General features: G+C 41.2%; 1 protein-coding gene across 1 annotated transcript in view; it reads left to right on the forward strand.

Moving 5' to 3' along the window:
* ADAMTS17 (ADAM metallopeptidase with thrombospondin type 1 motif 17) overlaps positions 1–19,795 on the forward strand; it is a 389,768-nt gene that overhangs the window by 181,822 nt on the left and 188,151 nt on the right. The window contains exons 9-10 of the mRNA XM_038746936.1: positions 8,251–8,391; positions 10,382–10,532. Of these exons, the coding sequence (XP_038602864.1) occupies positions 8,251–8,391; positions 10,382–10,532 (292 nt within the window). The remainder of the gene's footprint in view (positions 1–8,250; positions 8,392–10,381; positions 10,533–19,795) is intronic.

Genomic DNA, 19,795 nt, shown 5'->3' on the forward strand with positions numbered 1-19,795 from the left:
TGCCTGACAATAGGCCCAGTTACTAATTGGGACATGGTAAGGCAGGCTGTTGGAGCTAATAAAGCTGAAACTCATTAATTTAAGCTTCTAGAGATAACATAGGGTAATTCAGGATTACTTTCCAGGGATTTAAGTAACTCTGGATAGTCAGTCATATATAAGTGGGGTCCAGGCAAAATGATATCTTTAAAATGGACTTATTCCTAGGTGCTGCTCTAGCTACAAAACATCCATTACAAGTGAGTATTAGGTGTGCATGGATGCAAATTGCCACAGCTTTATTCATTAAAATTTAAAACTTGTTCCTCATTGTGGTTAGTTGAATAGTTTTAGTGGGGTGATCAATACTTGTATGACTATTTCACAGTAGTCATCTAAAACAAAGGAATTTTTTTTTTCAAAGATAATTTTTATCTACACAACATCAAATATGTAATGCCTTTCTGGGGTAATTTAATATATTGGCGAGAGATTTGATGTACTTATTAAAGTTTTATTAATAATCATGGTTTTTAAGTGCTTCTTCTATGTCATGAACTACTAAGTACTGGGGTAGTATTGGAGTAATCAGGTTGGATGCAGTCCCTGTCCCACATAGGACTCACTTAAGTACTCAAGGTGATTGAGTACTTTACAGCTGATGTAAAGAAGTTATCATTTGATGCAGAGTTGGATGGGCAACCACTGGAGGTTCTTGAGGAGTGGAGAATCTTGGACTGCATGTTTTTATAGAAAAGTGATCCAGTCAGTAGAGTGAATAAGTGAATACTGGAGTGGGAAGAGACCGGAGGCAGGGAGGCCAGCAAGTAGGCTGATACAGTAATCAAGGTGGGATAGGATAAGTGATTGGATTAACATGGTAGCAGTTTGGATATAGAGAAAAGCACAGATTTTAGGGATGTTGTGAAGGTTGAAGTGAAAGGATTTAGTGATAGATGAATATGCAGGTTTAATGAGACTGATGAGTCCAGGATAGAGCTAAGGTTATGGGCTTGTGAGAGAAAGAATGATGATGCTGTCTGCATGGGAAAATCAAAGGGAGGTCGGAGTTTGGGTGGGAAGATAAGGATTTCTGTTTTGGACATGTTAGTTTTGAGGTGATGGTGGGACATCTATGTAGAAACGTCTTGAATGCAGGAATAAATGTGAGACTGCAGAGAGGGAGAGAAATAAGGGCTGGAGTTGTAGATTTGGAAATCATCCACATAGTGGTGGTAGGTGAAGAATTAGGAGCAAATGAGTTCCACAAGGGAGTGGGTGTAGATGGAGAATAAAAGGAGACCCAGAACTGACCCTTGAGGAACTCCTGTAGTTCAGGAGTGGGAGGCAGAAGAGGAGTTTGCAAAAAAGACTGAGAAATATAGGAGGAGAACCAGGAGAGGACAGTGTCAGCGTCAGCAAAGCCTAGATTGGTTAACTTTTCCAGGTAAAGGGGATGGTTGACAGTATCAAAGACATCTGAATGGTCAAGGAAGACTACAGTGGAGTAGAGGCCATTAGATTTGGCAAGAATGAAATTATTTGTGACCTTGAGTTGCGGTGTCTGTGAAGTGAAAGGGACAGAAGCCAGATTGGAGGAGGTTGAGGAGATGAACTTGAGACAGTGGATATAGCCAACTTGCTCAGGGATTTTGGAGAGGAATGATAGGAAAGATATGGGGCAATAACTGGAGGGAGCCATGGGGTCAAGGGACTTTTTTTTTAGGATAGGAGTGGCATGAGTATGTTTGAAAACAATGGGAAGAAGCCATTAGAGAGCGAACATTTGAAGGTGGTGGAAAGGGAGAGAAGAAGGATATTGACAAGTGGTTTAATAAGGTGCAGAGGGATGGGTTTGATGAGGGGGCAGATTTTGAGAGAAGGCAGAAGATCTCCTCTTGAGTTTCTGCTGGGAAAGATGGGAAAGTTGAAGAAGAGGCAGGAGGGAGGGAGGGACTGAAGAGCAGGGGAGATTTTAGAGAGCTCAATCCTGATAATTTCAATTTTCCCCATAAAATAGTTGGCCAGATCTTTAGGGGGAAGAGGTCAGGGGGAGGGGGTTTGAGGAGGGAGTTAAACATCTGGAACAACTGGCTAGGGCATGGGCATGAGTGTCAATAATGGATTTTAGCAATATTGTGAATGTTAAAGTGACAGGATTTGGTGACAGATTGAATATGTGGGTTGTAAGAGAGAAATGAGTCAAGGACAATGGCCAAGGGCTTGTGAGATAGAGTGAATAGTGGTATTGTCTACAGTAATGGGGAAAGTCAGGGGAAGGGCAGGGTTTGAGTAGGAAGATGAGGCACTCTATTTTGAACATGTTAATTTTGAGCTGTCTAGGAGTTATTCAGGTAAAGAAGTCCTGAAGGCAGGAGGCAATACTAGACTGCAGAGAAAGAGAGAGATCAGGGCTGGAGATGTAGATTGGGCAATCATCTGCATGGAGATGGAAGTTGAAGCCACAGGAGTGAAAGAGTTCTCTCCAAGGAGTGAATGTATAGATGGAGAAGAGATAGGGACCAAGAACTGAGCCCCCATCACAGGGTGGGAGGCAGAGGATGAGCCTGCAAGAGACACTAAGAATGAGTGGTCAGAGAGATAGGAAGAGAACCAGGACAAGACAGTGTTTAATGTTTCTGAAGATGGTGGATCATCTTACCATCCATAACATTAAATTTTGTTCTAAGGAAAATTCATTCTTTCACTTAGGACAAAGTTTTCTTTGAAACCTTAACCCAGAGATGATTTAATAAGATGTTTACTTTAAAAATAAATATGTAATTAAAGCAACACTAATGACCCTTGAGTTCTAACCCTTTGTATTTTTCTTGTGTAGTGTATCTTTTACTTTCTGTGTGTGATATATATAAACCTGATCAAAGCTTAATATTTCTTCTCCAAACAAACGTAGTCACATTTATCTTGTACCCTTTGGTTGTATTCTGTGATAGCTGAATAAATAGGCTAATGTAAAACACAAGTGACTAGATTTGTGTCTTTGTAAACAGTATGTTAGAGTGTCTAAGAAAATTCTCCTTTCCAACAAAGATTAGATTTGCCACTAGGCCAGAGATCACTGTTCAATGTTAATGATAATTGTGTAGCGTGATTATTTATCTGCCTTTTCAATGTGGTGAGCTGGATATGCTTATTTAATTTTTATTGATTTCTCTTCCTTTCAGTTAATCGACACTCTGATAGTGTAGGAAGTAAACAAACAAAAAAGACTTTATGTAGTAGGCATTTCCTATATCTCTCTAATATATTTTTTATTCAGAGGTGATAAGTTAACTAAGAATATTAAGGAAAAAACTAAGGCGAGATGTAGGTCTATATAAGCAGCATGGCTCAGTGGAAAGAGCATGGGCTTTGGAGTCAGCGGTCATGGGTTTGAATCCTGGCTCTTCCACTTATCAGCTGTGTGACTTTGGGCAAGTCACTTAACTTCTCTGTGCCTCAGTTCCCTCATCTGTACAATGGAGATTAAGACTGTGATCCCCCTGTGGGACAATCTGATCACCTTGTAACCTCCCCAGCACTTACAATAGTGCTTTGCACATAGTAAGCGCTTAATAAATGCCATTATTATTGTTATTATAAGCAAACTCCCTAGATAATTCAGACTGAAAATATGCTCTAACTTTAAATATCTGGATTTGCCCAGAGAAAGTGGGGGGTTTTTGCCCTGAATAATTTTCCTCAGTTAATTTCGCAACGCTTGTACAGTCAGGACCTAAATTTAGAACAAATGATTATTTTTATTTTTATTTGTTAAGAATGTGAGCCCCCTGAGGGAAGGTAATGTCTAATTGCCACCGGTATATTCTTTCCCAGAGCTTAGTACAATGCTCTGGACATGTTAAGTGCGAAAAAACTATTACTCCTAGTCAATGTGCAATGGAATAATGATGGAGAATTGTTGATTTCCCAGTGTATGCTCAATCCTCCTCAGTTTCTGCTTTCTGTTCGGATAATCTAAAGTATCACTGAACAGCAGAAAACTTAGTGTATTTGAGGAATACCGGATTTAATTTCCTCAAGTAAGGTTTAAGAACTGTCTTTGGGGGCGCTTTTTATAAAAGGAGTAAAAGGGAAAGTGGCTGCATTCAAATCCAACTGTTCACTATTTAAAATGCAGGTGATGTGCTAGACAGTTTGTAGATGCCATACTTGTTCCCTGACTTGCTTACTGTGTGACCTTGGGCAAGTCACTTAACTTCTCTGTGCCTGCTTTCTTATCTGTAAAATAGGGATTAAATTCCTCTCCTCTCGTAATTAGACTGTGTGCTCCATGTGGGATGAGGACTGTATCCAACCTGATTATCTTGTATCAACTCCAGAACTCAGTATAGTGCTTGGCACATAATAATACAATACTTGGTACATAATAAATGCTTAACACCCAATTTTTTCTTATGGTACTTGTTAAGGGCTTACTATGTTCCAGGCACTGTACTAACTGTTGGAATAGGTATAACTAATCAGGTTGGACATGGTTCATGTCACACATGGGGCTCACAGTCTTAAACCCTATTTAACTGAGGTAACTGAGGCACAGAGAAGTTGTCACTTGCCCAAGATCAAACCGCAGACAAGTGCAGAGGCAGAATTAGAACCCAGGTCCTACTGACTCACAGGGCCATGCTCTATCCATTAGGCCACACTGCTTCTCAGTTACAACTATTATCATACACTCAGCCTTCACTCATAATTTAGGGGTTGATTTGATATATCTTTCTCTTAATTCATCATCCTACTTCAACCTCATACCCATTCCATCCCAATCTCACTTTATAAAATTTGGGGACACAATTTTCAAAATATCCTTTCTCTTAACATTGACAATACTGACCCTGACCAAATGCTTCTGCTTAGCCAGCCATTTACAGTGCCAAATTTAACTGCAACTTCAAAGGTGGGGAGAGGGAGAATTTTTGTTGAGTATTTGTATAGAATTGCTGCTTGTGTGGGACTGGTGAATCTTGTGAATCCAGTTGGTTCCATTTCCATACAAGTGACAATGTCTAAAAGTTTTGTAAGAGTCGACATGTCATTTTGTTTGAAGATAAAATCAGCGCAGAACTTTTAAATTATTTATTGCTTCTGGTAATCTGGACTATGTTTTCTCCTGAGCCAACTGGTGCATTTTAAACCCCACAGCAGTTAAAAACCAGAAATGAGTGTGGCTTTCTTAACTCCAAAGTCTTCATTAAATATACTGTTTTCAAAATAATAGATGCCCTGGAGATAAACCAAAAATAATATGAAATTTTTTAGATATGTAATCTTTAATTTAAGTTAAAAATAGCATAAATGGTAGTTTATATAAACCACAAATATCAAGCTTCTTAGGCCAATGCATGTTCATCATGACTATAAATATGAGTTACTGGAATATTTAAATGCAAATCAAGGATTACGTATAGTAGAGTCCAGAACCAGAAACCCAAGAAAGCCACTCATTTGGCCAATAATAATAATTATGATATTTGTTAAGCACTTACTATGTGCCAGGCATTGTACTAAGCGCTGGCCGATCTGACCAACTGGAAGTTCATAAGAGAAGCCGTCTTCTTGGTATGAGACTCTAGTCTAATTCAAATCTGCGTTTATTTTTTATGGTATTTGTTAAATTCTTATTCTGTGCCAGGCACTATACTAAGTGCTGGAGTAGACACAAAAAATCATGTTGGACACAGTCCCTGTCCCATAAAGGGCTCCCAGTCTAAGTAGGTTAGTGTAAGATTTAATCCCCATTTTACAGATGAAGAAACTGAAGCACAGAGCAGTTAAGTGACTTGCCCAAGATCACCCAGCAGATAAGTGGCACAGCCAGGATTACACACCCAGATCTGTGCTCTTTCCACTAGGCCATGATGCTCTCACCACTTAGAAGGTATAAGTAGAGGTTTTATGTGTATAAAATATCAATATTTATATTTGTTCTCACAATATGTTCATATATGTGTTTTGTATATAAGTATTATACAAATGGTTTTATATCTTTATGATGACTCTATGTTCAGTGTTGTCATTTACCTGCCTCTTTCTCTTTAAATTGCCTGGTGGTTTAATATTGAACACTGAGTTAACAAAAAAAAACCACACACTTGTGAACCCCACCTTCAAGAAATCACTGCCAGGCTACGCAACTAGAATTACAGACTGACCACAAAACTGAACAGAGTGAGCCCAAAGATGTCAGGTGAAGGTTAATGCAGGTCAACAAGTAGCAATCCCTATGTGGCATACACTGAACATAAAGTTGCCATGTGTGTATATGGAGCTATGTGAATGAGAGAGTGTTTGGGCACCCCAATTTATCCATTCACAATTCCTCCCAGTTCTGTTAGGATACATGTTGCTCTTTTTCCACCCCAAATCTTGGGCAGGATTTATAACAGCCTTCCAGAGTTGTTTAATGAGTGCCATAATGATTCATCCACAACTGACTCAGCAATACTCTTTGTCCAGTCTTTTGGGACTAAATTGACACCCTCACCCACAAATCTGCCAACTGCCTTTCTAACACTCATACACATATGCACTCACTCCTTATTTTGCTTCATGTTTCCCCTGTGTTCTATTCATTGAAGGTCAAAATAGTAACCCACATCAAAAATATGAAGCTTTTGTAGTTATGAACAGTCTCAAAACCTATAGAGCAGCATAGACAATTATTTATGATGTATAGCAGCTCTTTGTATTCAAAAATAATGCCATTGATAATGAATCACTATGTGTTTTTGAAAAGACTAATTTGCACCCAGTAGTCCTTTATGTTATCTGTACATGTAGGAACTATCCTTTGGTGTGTAGTTACAGCTATTTTAAAGTGTCTAGCTGTGTATTCAATTTCACCACTTTGCCCAAAGTCTATCCAAGTTATTTGCTCAAGTAGAGTCCCTGTTAGTAAGTGCTGTGTTCATTTAACTATCACTAATAGCCCATATTGGTCAATCAATCGAAAGTGTTTTTGAGTGCTTTCTCTGGGCACTGCACTGGATTAATCCTTTAGAAGAGTTCAAGAGCTAGTAGACTAAGATTCTTGTGGGCAGGGATTGCATCTACAACTCTATTTTATTGTACTTCCCGAGTAATTAGTTAAATTCTGTGCAGTTAGTGCTCAATAAATATCACTGATTGATGGACATGTTCCCTGTCCTCAAGGAGCTTACAATCTAGCAGGGGAGACAGTAAAATAAAGTACAAGTAGGGGGGATAAAAGAGTTTAAAACTATGTACAAAATATAGGGTGGAAGGTGTGTAGTTGCTGAAGTGATGCAGAAGTGCTAATGTGGAAGAAGCAGTGGGGTGAGGTGTGGGAATAGGCTAGGAAGAACACTAATCACGGAAGGCCTCCTGGAAGAGATGGTTTTTTTTTAGAAGGACTTTGAAAATGGGGAGAGCAGAAGTCTGTCAGATGATGGTGAGAGAGAAGACAATGAGCTGCATTGAGTAGATTTGCTTGGGAGGAACAAAGTGTGTGGGCTGGGTTGTAGTGGGAGAGGAGTAAGGATAAGTATGGTGTGAATATTGAGTGCTTTAAATCCAATGGTGAGGAATTTCTACTTGATGTAGAGAGAAATGGGTGGATTTGGGGGTGTGGGGAGATGCTGTTTGACTTTTTTGTGTGTGTCTTTAATATATCCCTTCTGCCTTTTTGCTTAAGCTTGATGGACTATAACTTGGAGCAGACAGTCTTTTACTGCCTGAAAACCTTTTCTTAAAAGAGATGGATTCTTACTGAAAATTCAAACATTCAAAAGCTTGTGCCATTGTACCAACTCACTAGCACTTCCAGGTCAAAAGATTAGTAATTCACTTTATTAAGCCTCAGTTAGGATGTTATATAGTTCCCAGTTTTCTGCTTGCTTGCAGGTTGCAATTAAGGATCCAAAAATCTCTTAAAACCTGTTTAATTTGGAGTACTCTCTTGAGAGGGATCAGCATGATTATAGACTTGACCTAAACTAGTTGAATGAGGCTTAGAAGTTAAATAAACTAATGTTACACAGCAAAATTTCATCATAACCTATGGCCCTTATTCCTCACTTAAAGCATCCCTTCAAAATATTGTCTGGGCTTAAAATGTGGAACCTTACATGTTGTTAGGTTGTGTCATAAAATAAGGTAGCAAACATTAACCTTTACATTTGGATGTTGCAACCATGATCAGGGTTATTAGCATGACCTAATGTAAAGTGTGATGTGAAGTAATCCTTTCAGTGTGATTGAATTTCCCTTCTTTTTTTTTTCCCTCGACAGCATGGGAATGAGCCACGATGATGACCATTTGTCCTGTGCTGGAAGATCACATATAATGTCAGGAGAATGGGTCAAAGGCAGGAACCCCAGTGATCTCTCCTGGTCTTCCTGCAGTCGTGATGACCTGGAAAGCTTCCTCAAGTAAGGCCTCAATGAGTCATTGCAAAGGGAAATGGGAAACTCTTCCAAAAGGATAGAGTAATCCAGGCCCACATCTATTAGCTCCACATTTGAATTATGAGCCCCTTATTTGAATGAAACCAGATACCACAAAGGGACTCCAGGCCTAGGGCCATCTCTTCATGGAAAGCTGAATTGGCTCTCACAGTGTGTAGGTTCTTTGTATCTTTTGGCAAGACTGACTCTTGGCAGCCACCTGGAAAAGCTTACCCTCCCAAATTTCAACTTAGTGATAGCTTCTTGAAAAGACTCCCATTGCACCTTTATTTTAAGAATTAATAACTTCATTGAGAGTGAGTACCATCAGTATGACGTCGTTCAAGATGAGAGGCTTTGTTACTGCGACAGAGTTGGAGTTAATGCACTTTTCACAGAGAATTAAATTGCTGTAAATGTTGTTATGTCCGTCCTCCCAACCCCCTGCCACCACCGCTTCCTAAGTGTATTGCCTCCCACTCCCCAATTCTTGTTAGCCTAAGGAGGTGGACCTGCATAGTTAACACAGTCAATTCACTGGGTTTTTCCCTTCAATAGCAAACCTCATTTTATTAGCTATCCTTCAGGTCATTATGAGCATTCGGCCATTTCACTTGCAGGCGCCTTGCTAAGCAAATTTGTCAATCCCTCAGACCCCAGTTCCTCTGGACTATGAGTCTGATTTGTGAGGTGACCTGCCTGCAGTGTAATGATGTGAAATATCACCTCATTTTATTAAATAAAAAATGCAAGCAGCTCGTGTGAGTAAAGCACCATTTTCAGGGATTTTATACAAGTCCAGAGGGAGGAGATGGGATTAGGAATTAACATTTTTCCAATTATAAAGAGGGACTTGGGAAAAAAAATGTTCAAAGCAACCTGCTGAAAGGCATAAAGTGTATCAGTATCAAGGTTAATATTCTAGCTAACAGCTCACTCTGCTTAATGAGGTGAAATTTCATCTCCAGGCATTTAGGGGTTAAAAGAGTGTCAGAAGTGATAGGGCATTACTACTCATTTCTATCTTCACTTGTTAAATGCCATTTCTAAGGCCAGTTTTTCACAGAGCTCACTTTGTGCAAAGCCCTAGGACCTTCTGAGAGGGCACATCTCCCGCCACCCCGCCCCAAACACCATCCCCTTTAGGAGCAGCACAGCTTGGTGGAAAGAGCACAGGCATGGGAGTCAGAAGACCAGTGTTCTAATCTCAGCTCTGCCATTTATCTGCTGTGTGACCTTGGGCAAGTCACAACTTCTCTGAGCCTCAGTTCCCTCATCTGTAATATGGGTATTAAGACTCTAAGCCCTACAAGGGACAGGGACTGTGTCCAACCTGATTCACTTGTATCTTCCCAGCACTTAGTACAGTGCCTGGCACAAATACCATTAAAAAAATCATTATTTTCCCACTATTCAAATTCTGGGAAAGTTATTGACTGGTCTCTCATGTGTCAGAACTTGGTCAGGCAGGAACCCGTGAGCTAATAAGGAGCTCTAGAGTGGTGTGGGAGGTAGAAATAGTGGAGTTTCTGCTATTCATTTCCTCATTTCCTCCCTCCCCTCTCAAGTCTCCCAACTCAGTAGGAGACATCTTCTGGTAATGGGACCCTGGTAGAGGTGCTGATTTGCTAGTTCTGAGAGCACTCACAAAACGCACTGACCTTGTGCTTCATTTCCTAGAAGCAGGTTGCTACAACTTCAGTATTTCAACTCCCATTATAGCATTTCAAAGTCACTTTAAATATTTCATTCTACATTGGGCCGATTGCATTCCCTGGTATCTCTCATGGTAAGGGATTATCTGATTCTGGGTGGAAGGGAACAAAATTGGTATGAATGAAATCAGTGAAAAGAGAAAGGTTCTTTTGCCTGGTTCCCTTTCCAATAAGTCATTTGAATAATTATTTTCCCACTTTGAGGGGGAAATAATCATCCATGCTATTTTCCTCAAGATGGGTTAACTCTTCTGTTTCAGATCAAAAGTCAGCATGTGTCTGCTGGTGACTGACCCCAGGAGTCAGTATGCTGTCCGGCTTCCTCACAAACTCCCTGGCATGCACTACAGTGCAGATGAACAGTGCCAAATCCTCTTTGGAACCAATGCAACTTTCTGCAAGAACATGGAGGTGAGTTCTACCAAGGGATTTTGAGGAAACTGGTGACAAGTTCAATAAAGAATCGAAAGTCAATCTGTGGAGCAGCTGAAGTTGTTTCATCCTGAGAATGCATTGTGCCCACATGTGTATGGAGTTCTGCCCCACCTCCTGGGGTGCAGAGGGGAAAACAGAGCCTGGCCTGTTTAGACACTTTGAATTGATGCCAACTGAGCACTTAACGCAAGGTAAGAAGCACCATGGCCTAGTGGATAAAGCACAGGGCTGGAAGTCAGAGGACTTGTGTTTTAATCCTGGCTTCACCGCTTGTCGGCCGTGGAACATTGGGCAAGTTACATTACTTCTCTGTGCCCCAATTACCTTATCTGTAAAATGGCATAGATACAAGTTAATAAGATTGGACACGAACTCACTGTCTTAATCCCCATTTTACAGATGAGGTAATAGGAACAGGGAAGTTAAGTGACTGGCCCAAGGCCACACAGCAGACAAGTGGTGGAGCAGAGATTAAAACTCAGGTCCCTCTGACTCCCAGACCTGTACTCTATCCACTAGATTGCACTGCTTCTATTTCAGAGGCAGTAGTTACATGAACTTGTTCCTTTGTCCTTGAGCTCAAAAGAAGTAGCTGTCTCCAAGCAGGCTCAGTTCCAAGTTAGATGACTCTTTTGAACTAAAAAACAGGGCATTAAATGTCATCAGTGTGTTGTGAAGCATCTGATGGAAAATGAGAAATGAATAACTGGGCCACTACCAAGTACGATATAGTTAGGGATTCTCTTGGTTAACGTTTTTTTGCCTGACTTAATATTATAGAAAGCAAAATAATTTGATAGCTATATTTAAAGCAGTGAGTTGAAGTCAGAGTGCACGGTTATGTCAGTACCTCCCCAATACAGCAGGTGTCAAAACTGGGGTGGGAGAGTGGATTTTATGCCTGGAGAAATTTCAAGAAACCCAACGATGAACTCTGAGCATGCTGTGAATTACACATAACACCTTAAATTTGTGTAGTGCTTTTACCTTTCAAAGAACTTTCACATTAGAGAATATCGCCATAGGGCAGAGAGAGGTAGGTTTGATTAGTCTCATTTTACAGGTGAGGTCTAGGTGAGGTGAGGTCTAGGTGAGGTGAGAAAGGTCTAGATGGTAAGCTCCTTGTAGGCAAGGATTGTGTCTACCAACTGTTTGCATTGCACTTTCCCAAGTGTTTTAGTGCAGTGCTCTGCCCACAGTAAGTACACAAGAAATACCACTCATTGATTGAAAGGCCAAGTGACTTGCCCAAGATCACACAGCAGGCCTGAACTCTTTACTACAGACCACTCTGTCTCCCAGATTTACCTGAGCACCCTCAGAGTTTAAGGTAGTTTGGAAATATGGGTCCAAGGAACACTTCCGTAGATTCGAGGAATATGAGCAGGCTCACAGTCTAGAATGAATGAATGAATGAATGAACTTTTCCAGGAGTTGATTCCAGACTGGACCATGCTTGGCGTGATTAGCGTGTATCTACCACAGGGCTTAATATAGTACTTGGCACAGAGAAAGCACTTAACAAATACTATTATTATTATTCAAAATAATAATTATAATGATAATAGTTGATAGGTGATAGCCTAGAAAATATCTTTGTCATCCCCAGGGCTGACCTTGAGTATGGCCACACACTTTTTTTGTTCCACTGCCATGCCATTCATTGGCTTAATGTAAGCACAAAAATATTAAAATATAATACTGACAACGACTTCAAATGAGCAACCTCTCAGCCTTTGCTTTTAGAGCAAGATAGTTCTGATAGATGGCAGACTTTTGGGCCCGTTTAGACAATAGAACATGCTAGCTAGGGCTAGGCAACTGGGGTGGGTATGTGACTTTTTTTGTCTTAAAAATTTCTGGAACTTTAAACCCATTATTAAAAAGAAAATAATAATAAATTATAACAGAGGTTGGAAACAGCCAAAGGAATAAAACTGTTGAACACATGCTGGTACTGGGAACTTACTATGAGTTTAACATTTTCTGTTTTATTTATTTTGGATTGGAAACCAGCTAATGGAGAACATGAAAACAATGTGAGAAGGATCTGGATAGGTTGTATTTTCAGAATCCATTGGTAAAATATAGGCCACCAAGACTACTGATTGTGTTTTTATTTCCTTTTTATGATAAAAAATACAGTACAGTTTAAAGATGACCCTAGACAATAGACATGGTTCTGTCTGGTCCATAAGATTAATGCCACTAACCTGTCTTTTATTGTGTTAAGGAAATTACATTTCTGTATCTGCCACCTAGGATAGGAAATGCCAACTAAGTATGAGTCAGTCGGGGTTTCTGACTCTGTAATATCATACCCAGAAGCTTTGTTCTTTATGAAATAACCTGTCACACACATACTCTGTAGACATAAGCAATCGACAAGCCAACCCCCTGGAGTTGTCTATCAGATATAAAGCTTTCCATGGTCAACAAAAAATAAAATCCATTTGCTTATTTGAGGTTTTAGAATGTTTTGAAAAATTCTGAATGATCTTTGGCCATAAGCCCAAGATGATCTGAACATAGCCAGCTTCCTGCTAGGTTAAATATTTGCATATGACTGAGCTATTAGAATTACCATACAAAAGAATCAGTTTTAATTTTTATAGCATTTCAAGTTTTTTCCCCATTGTATCTCTCACGCCTCATCTGCAGAATGCTTATGTTGTAAGTCTCTAAGCTGTGCACGGAAATATGAACCAAAATAAAAAATTTGGCCCAACTAGCTGGCATTGGTTGCAGAGATTATTGGCAAATACAGCTGTCTCCTCTCTTAGCCAGTAGTAATGTGGTATATTTAATTCAATAAAATATTATAAAAAGTCTACATTTAAAAGTAATAAGCTGTCAAGTAAATATTTGCTAAGAAAAGGAAATAAACACCAGGATATTCACCCATTCAATCTCTTTAACATTACAGGGTTTTCCTGCTCCTATCTCTCTCTGGTAAACAAACCCGTGTTTTCACATTTCACAAACTGTAATTAAACTTAATTATGTCAGGTCACAAATCAAAAAGTTTGTCTCTGCCTGAGGACAGAGGAATGTGAAGTTCCTGTTGGATGAGGAAACAGAGGGTGAGGAATCCAGAATTCAGGGCTCAGTTCTGCAGTTAGTTTATAAACCACAGCACAGCTCTCTCTGTGCCACCATCTTCCTGGCTTTCACATGAGAAGGCCATTTGTGTGAAAGCCAAGTTCTTTGAGATTCCCAGGTGAAAAGTTCTGTAAGCCATCCTGTTAGCCAACTTATCCATCAGACTTTGCCACTTCAAAGTCTTTTTCATTCTCTCCCTAAGGTTACAGAGCAGCTTTTGACATAAAGAATCCTAGTCAGGGAAGGACAAGGCTCTCAGAAGTTGTGCTCTCCCTAGTTGATCAGCTGTGGCGGTTGGCTTGAGCCTATCTTTGTATTATCATCCAAGACGACTGGAAGGTAGTAATATTCCTCTGCTCCTGAGGTTTTCTTTTGCCAAATGCCAAATAGAGAACGAGGCGGCCCAAGCAGAGAGAGAAGCCAAATAGAAGGGAGGTCACAATTAAGACTGGGTATTGTGCATTCAGGTCAACTTTCATTTCCCTATTGGCCATTTTGCATGTTAAAGAATTTGACTTTTATTCTGGATTTTCAATAATTCTGTTCCCCAACATAATAGTACTTATGGAATTTCTTAAGGGCCTACATTGTTCTAAGAACTGTGCTAGGTATTGTGCTAGATACAAAATGATAAAACCAATCAATCAATCAATTGTATTTATTGAGCCCTTACTGTGTGCAGAGCACTGTACTAAGCGCTTGGGAAGTACAAGTTGGCAACATATAGAGACAGTCCCTACCCAACAGTGGGCTCACAGTCTAGAAGGGGGAGACAGAGAACAAAACCAAACGTATTAACAAAATAAAATAAATAGAATAGATATGTACAAGTAAAATAAATAAATAGAGTAATAAATATGTACAAACATATATACATATATACAGGTGCTGTGGGAAAGGGAAGGAGGTAAGAAGAGGGTGTTGGAGAGGGGGAAGAGGGGGAGAGGAAGGAGGGGGCTCAGTTTGGGAAGGCCTCCTGGAGGAGGTGAGCTCTCAGTAGGGCCTTGAAGGGAGGAAGAGAGCTAGCTTGGCGGATGTTGGGAGGGAGGGCATTCCAGGCCAGGGGGATGACGTGGGCCGGGGGTCGACGGTGGGACAGGCGAGAACGAGGCACGGTGAGGAGATTAGCAGCAGAGGAGTGGAGGGTGCGGACTGGGCTGTAGAAGGAGAGAAGGGAGGTGAGGTAGGAGGGGGTGAGGTGATGGAGAGCCTTGAAGCCGAGGGTGAGGAGTTTCTGCCTGATGCGCAGATTGATTGGTAGCCACTGGAGATTTTTGAGGAGGGGAGTAACATGCCCAGAGTGTTTCTGGATAAAGACAATCCGGGCAGCGGCATGAAGTATGGATTGAAGTGGGGAGAGGCACGAGGATGGGAGATCAGAGAGGAGGCTGATGCAGTAGTACAGACGGGATAGGATGAGAGCTTGAACGAGCAGGGTAGCGGTTTGGATGGAGAGGAAAGGGCGGATCTTCCCTCATGGGATCCACAGTCTAATAGGTAGGGAAAACTGGTATCTTTCCCCTTTTCACAGATGAGGAAATTGACACAAGAAGTTGAGGTCACAGAGCAGGACAATGGGAGAGCTGGGACTAAGATCCCTGGTCTTCTGACTCCGAATCGTATTTATATTAATATCTGTCCCCCCCTAAACTGTAAGCTCATTGTGGAAAGGGAATGTGGCTGTTATATTGTACTCTCCCAAGCACTTAATACAGTGCTCTGTACTCAGTAAATGCTCAATAAATTTGATTGACTGACTGACTGACTTTATCCATTTCCCTTAACACTAAGCTTCACTGTTTTCACCTTGGGGCTTCAGAAGGAGTGAGGCAAGTTCCTTATTTGTGACTAGGTGACTTTGAAATTATGCAATACATATACCATTCCTCTTTGCAAATTGTTTTGTTGCATTTATTTGGTGCTCACTCACAGGGACCTGTTGGGGTTTCCAAGCAGAGTGTTTCCATGTCTGATTGATTTTCTACTGGGGTCAAATTCTAATTTCTAAATTCCTATCTGTTTCATTCTCTTGTTAATATTCATAACCATATCATTTCCTTATCTCACTGATGTTTCTAATATCCAATTAGGCAACATTTCTCATTCATTCAATCATATTTATTAAGTACTTACTGTGTGCAGAGCACTGTACTAAGAGCTTGGGAGAATACAAATTGGCAACAGAGATGGTCCCTACCCAACAATGGGCTCACAGTCTAGAAGGGGGAGACAGACAACAAAACAGAACAAGTAGAAAGGTGTCAATACTATCAGAATAAATAGAATTATAGCAATATACACATCATTAATAAAATAGAGTAGTAAATATGTACAAGTAAAAGTAATAAATATGTAGAAATAGATACAACTGTTGTGGGGAGGAGAAGGGGGTAGGGCAGAGGGAGGGAGTGGGGGCGATGGGAGGGGAGGAGCAGAGAAAAAGGGGAGCTCAGTCTGGGAAGGCCTCCTGGAGAAGGTGAGCTCTCAATAGGGCTTTGAAGAGAGGAAGAGAGCTGGTTTGGGGGATGTGAAGAAGGAGGGCATTCCAGGCGAGAGGGAGGACATGGGCCAGGGGTCAGCGGCGGAACAGGCAAGTTCAACCCTGGAAAGGGGAGCAGGCCACTCCCAGTCTCGTCCTTGGTCCTCCGCCAAGGCGCACACGGCCAAGGGACCAGGCTGCCCCGCCCTCCCACTCCCACTTCTCCTTCTGTAGCTGGAGAACTATGTGGTCTAGGAAGGCGAGGGGTGCTTAGTTATGTCTAAAGAAAATCATCACCTATATTAATGAATTTCTGGGATAATCAGGAGGGAATAATCAATCACTGGTATTTGAGTGCTTACTGTGTGCAGAGCACTGTACTAAGCACTTGGGAGACTACAATACAACAAAGTTGGTAGACATGTTCCCAGCCCACAATGAGCTTACAGTCTAGAGGGGAACACAGACATTAATAGAAATAAATAAAATATAGATATGAACATTAGTGCTGTGGGACTAAGGGTAAGGTGAATACCTGAATACCAAGTGCCAAAGGGGTACAGATCCAAGTTCATAGAAGACGGAAGGAGTCAGGGAAAAGGGGACATAATTGGGGAAGGTCTCTTGGGGGATATGTGACCTTAATAAGGCTTTAAAGGTTGGGAGAGTGATGGTCTGGTGTATATGGAGGGGGAAAAGTTCCAGACCAGAGGAAGAATGTGGGAAAGGGGTCAGTGGTGAGACAGGTGAGATTTGGGCACTGTGAGTAAGGTGGTGCTAGAGGAGCAAAGTGGGCAGACTGGGCTATGGTAAGAGATCAGTGAGGTAAGGTAGGAAGGCACAGGCTGATTGAGTGCTTTCAAGCACTGGTAAGAGTTTCTGTTTGATGCAGAGGTGGATGGGCAACCACTGGAGGCCCTTGAGAGGGGAGACAGACCAAAGTTTCTTTTAGGAAAAATGCTCTGGGCTGCAGAGTGAAGAGTGCACTGGAGTAGGGAGAGACAGGAGGCAGGGAGATCAGCGAAGAGGCAGATGCAGTCATCATAGCAGAATAGAATAAGTGCTGGGATCAGCAAAGTAGCAGTTTGGATGGAGAGGAAAGGGTGGATTTAGTGATGTGAAGTTAAACGAACAGGACTTGGTGACAGATTGAATATGTTGGTTGCATGTGAGAGATGGGTCAAGGACACTGCCAAGTTTATGGACTTGATGAGTTAAGGAGGGGGAGTTAGTGGTGCTATCTACAGCAAAGGAGCAGAAATGGGATGCACAGGGTTTGGGTGGGAAAATAACAGCTCTGTTTTGGAAGTGTTTAGATTGATCTATTGGCAGGACATCCAAGTAGAGATGTCCTGAAGGCAAGAGGAAATGGAGACTGCACAGAAAGAGAGAGGTCAGGGCTGGAAAGGTAAATTTGGGACTCATCGGCCTAAAGATGATAGTGAAGCCGCGGGAGCAAATTAATTCTCCAACGAAGCGGTTATAGATGGAGAATAGAAGGTGACCCAGAGCTGAGCCTTGAGCGGGGCCTGACTTTTAGAGGGTGGGAGGCTAAGGAGGAGCCTGCAAAAGAGACGGGGAAGGAGCAGTTCAAGAGATAGGAGGAGAAGCAGGATCGAACAGTGCCAGTGAAGCCAGTTGAAAATAGCTGAAAAGTTGAAGAGGATTAGGGTGGAGGGGCGGCCATTGGATTTGGCAAGTAGTAGGTAATTGGTGACCTTAGAGAGGACAATTTCTCTCTAGTGAAGGGGGCAGCAGCCAGATTGGAGAGGTCAAGGAGAGAAATGGAGGAAAGGAAGTGTAGGACTCAGGGGTAGACAACTCTCTCAAGAAGTTTGAGGAACAGTAGGAGGAAGTTGGGGCAATAACTGGAGGGAACTATGGGGTTAAGGGAGCATTTATTTTAGTTTTTTTTGTAGGATAGGACATATATGAGCATTGAAAGCACTGGAGTAGAAACCATTGGAAAATGAACCGTCATAGGTAGCAGTCAGGCAGAGGAGGGGGTATGTATTTTGGTAAGGTGCCAAGGGATGGTGTCAGGAGCAGGTGGAGAGGGTAGATCTTGAGAGGAGGTGAGAGATCTTTTCAGATACTGCTGGGGAAGATGGGAGATTCGAATAAGGGACAGCAGGAGGAATGACTGGAGAGGAGTAGAAGAGATTTTAGTGAGATCACAATCTGATGGTTTCAATTTTGTCAACAAAATACATGGCCAAGTCATTAGGGCAAAGAGATAATGGGAGTGGGGAGTGCAGGGGGTGTAAGGAGGAAGTTGTGTCTGATACGGGGGGCACGGGCAATGGGTATGGGAATCAATAAGAATGGAGAAGTGTTGATGCCGGGAAGAAGAGAAGGCACAATTAAAGCAGGTGGAGAATGATTATCAGTTGGTTAAGGTCAGCCAGGTATCTGAATTTCCACCAGCTGTCCTAAGTAGCTTGAGCACGGGAGCAGAGGAAGCATTCTGTGTACGTGATACAGGATTGCAGGTTAGTGGTATGAAATCAGCAGCAGAACGGGGGAGCGAAGGAGTTGAATTCAGTGGAGAGGGTGAGGCATCCAAATCTTACAAGTTAGTGTTAACCATTGCTGCTTTAAAATGAATACTCCCATCTTCCTAGTAGGCAGTTTTCCTGTGAATATAGGATATCTTCACCAGAGAAGAAATCATAAAGAACACAGTTTGGCCAAATCCTCCACAACACTGGGTTGGCTTTACTAGTTGGCATGTCTGCTGAGGGGAAAACTTTCAAACTAGAGTTGTATTTATGGAAAATTTGTTTTTGTATCATTTTTATCCAACTCTCAGCCTTTCATTTTCTCTGCTTTTTGGCTGATTTTTAAGTAACATTTTTGAGGGTTTTTCCATAACCATTATCTTTCATTATTGCTTTAAGTCAAAGCCATCGTCGAACCTTACAGACATTCAGTAGATGCATGATATAGAGTGAGTGTGTCCACATAATTATGCTTCTGTTTGAAATTTGATACCCAAATGAAAATAAATTCTGGCTAAATATATGACTCCAGATGAATAATAATTATAGAAGTCTGAATTTGTAAACCATAGAGGCTTTTCGTCTGAGGAACTCAAAGCATCTCAAATATATTCAGTCATTTCATAATGTAATAATAATGGCATGTATTAAGCGCTTACTATGTGCAAAGCACTGTTCTCATGAGGCATATTCCATAGGCATGTGTCAGGTTAAATAAAAAGTTTATCATTAGATTTTACAACTGGAGAATCTCAGGCATAAAGCAATTAAGTGACTTTGCTAAGACTAGACTGAAGAACGTGTCCTCGAATCCAGAGCTTTTTCCCCCAGGCTAATTTTAACGTTATTGAAACTTGGGCACTCTAACAGAACACTTGTAATACAGTTTCTAAAGCCTGAATCATACTCATCCAATAAAATAGCCCCTTTAAAAATAGCACAAGATCCATTTGCAGTTCTTTTATTTAATAATAACTCTGGTATTCATTAAGGACTTACTATGTGCCACGCACTATGGTAGATAAAAATATTAAGATACACAATCCCTGTCCCACCTGGGGTTCACAATCTAGTAGGTAATAATAATTGTGGTTTTGGTTAAGTGCTTACTATGTGCCGCACACTGTACTAAACACTGGGGTGGATACAGGCAAATC

The sequence above is a fragment of the Tachyglossus aculeatus genome, chromosome 5 (assembly GCF_015852505.1).
Source record: "Tachyglossus aculeatus isolate mTacAcu1 chromosome 5, mTacAcu1.pri, whole genome shotgun sequence".
NCBI classification, from domain to species: Eukaryota; Metazoa; Chordata; class Mammalia; order Monotremata; family Tachyglossidae; genus Tachyglossus; species Tachyglossus aculeatus.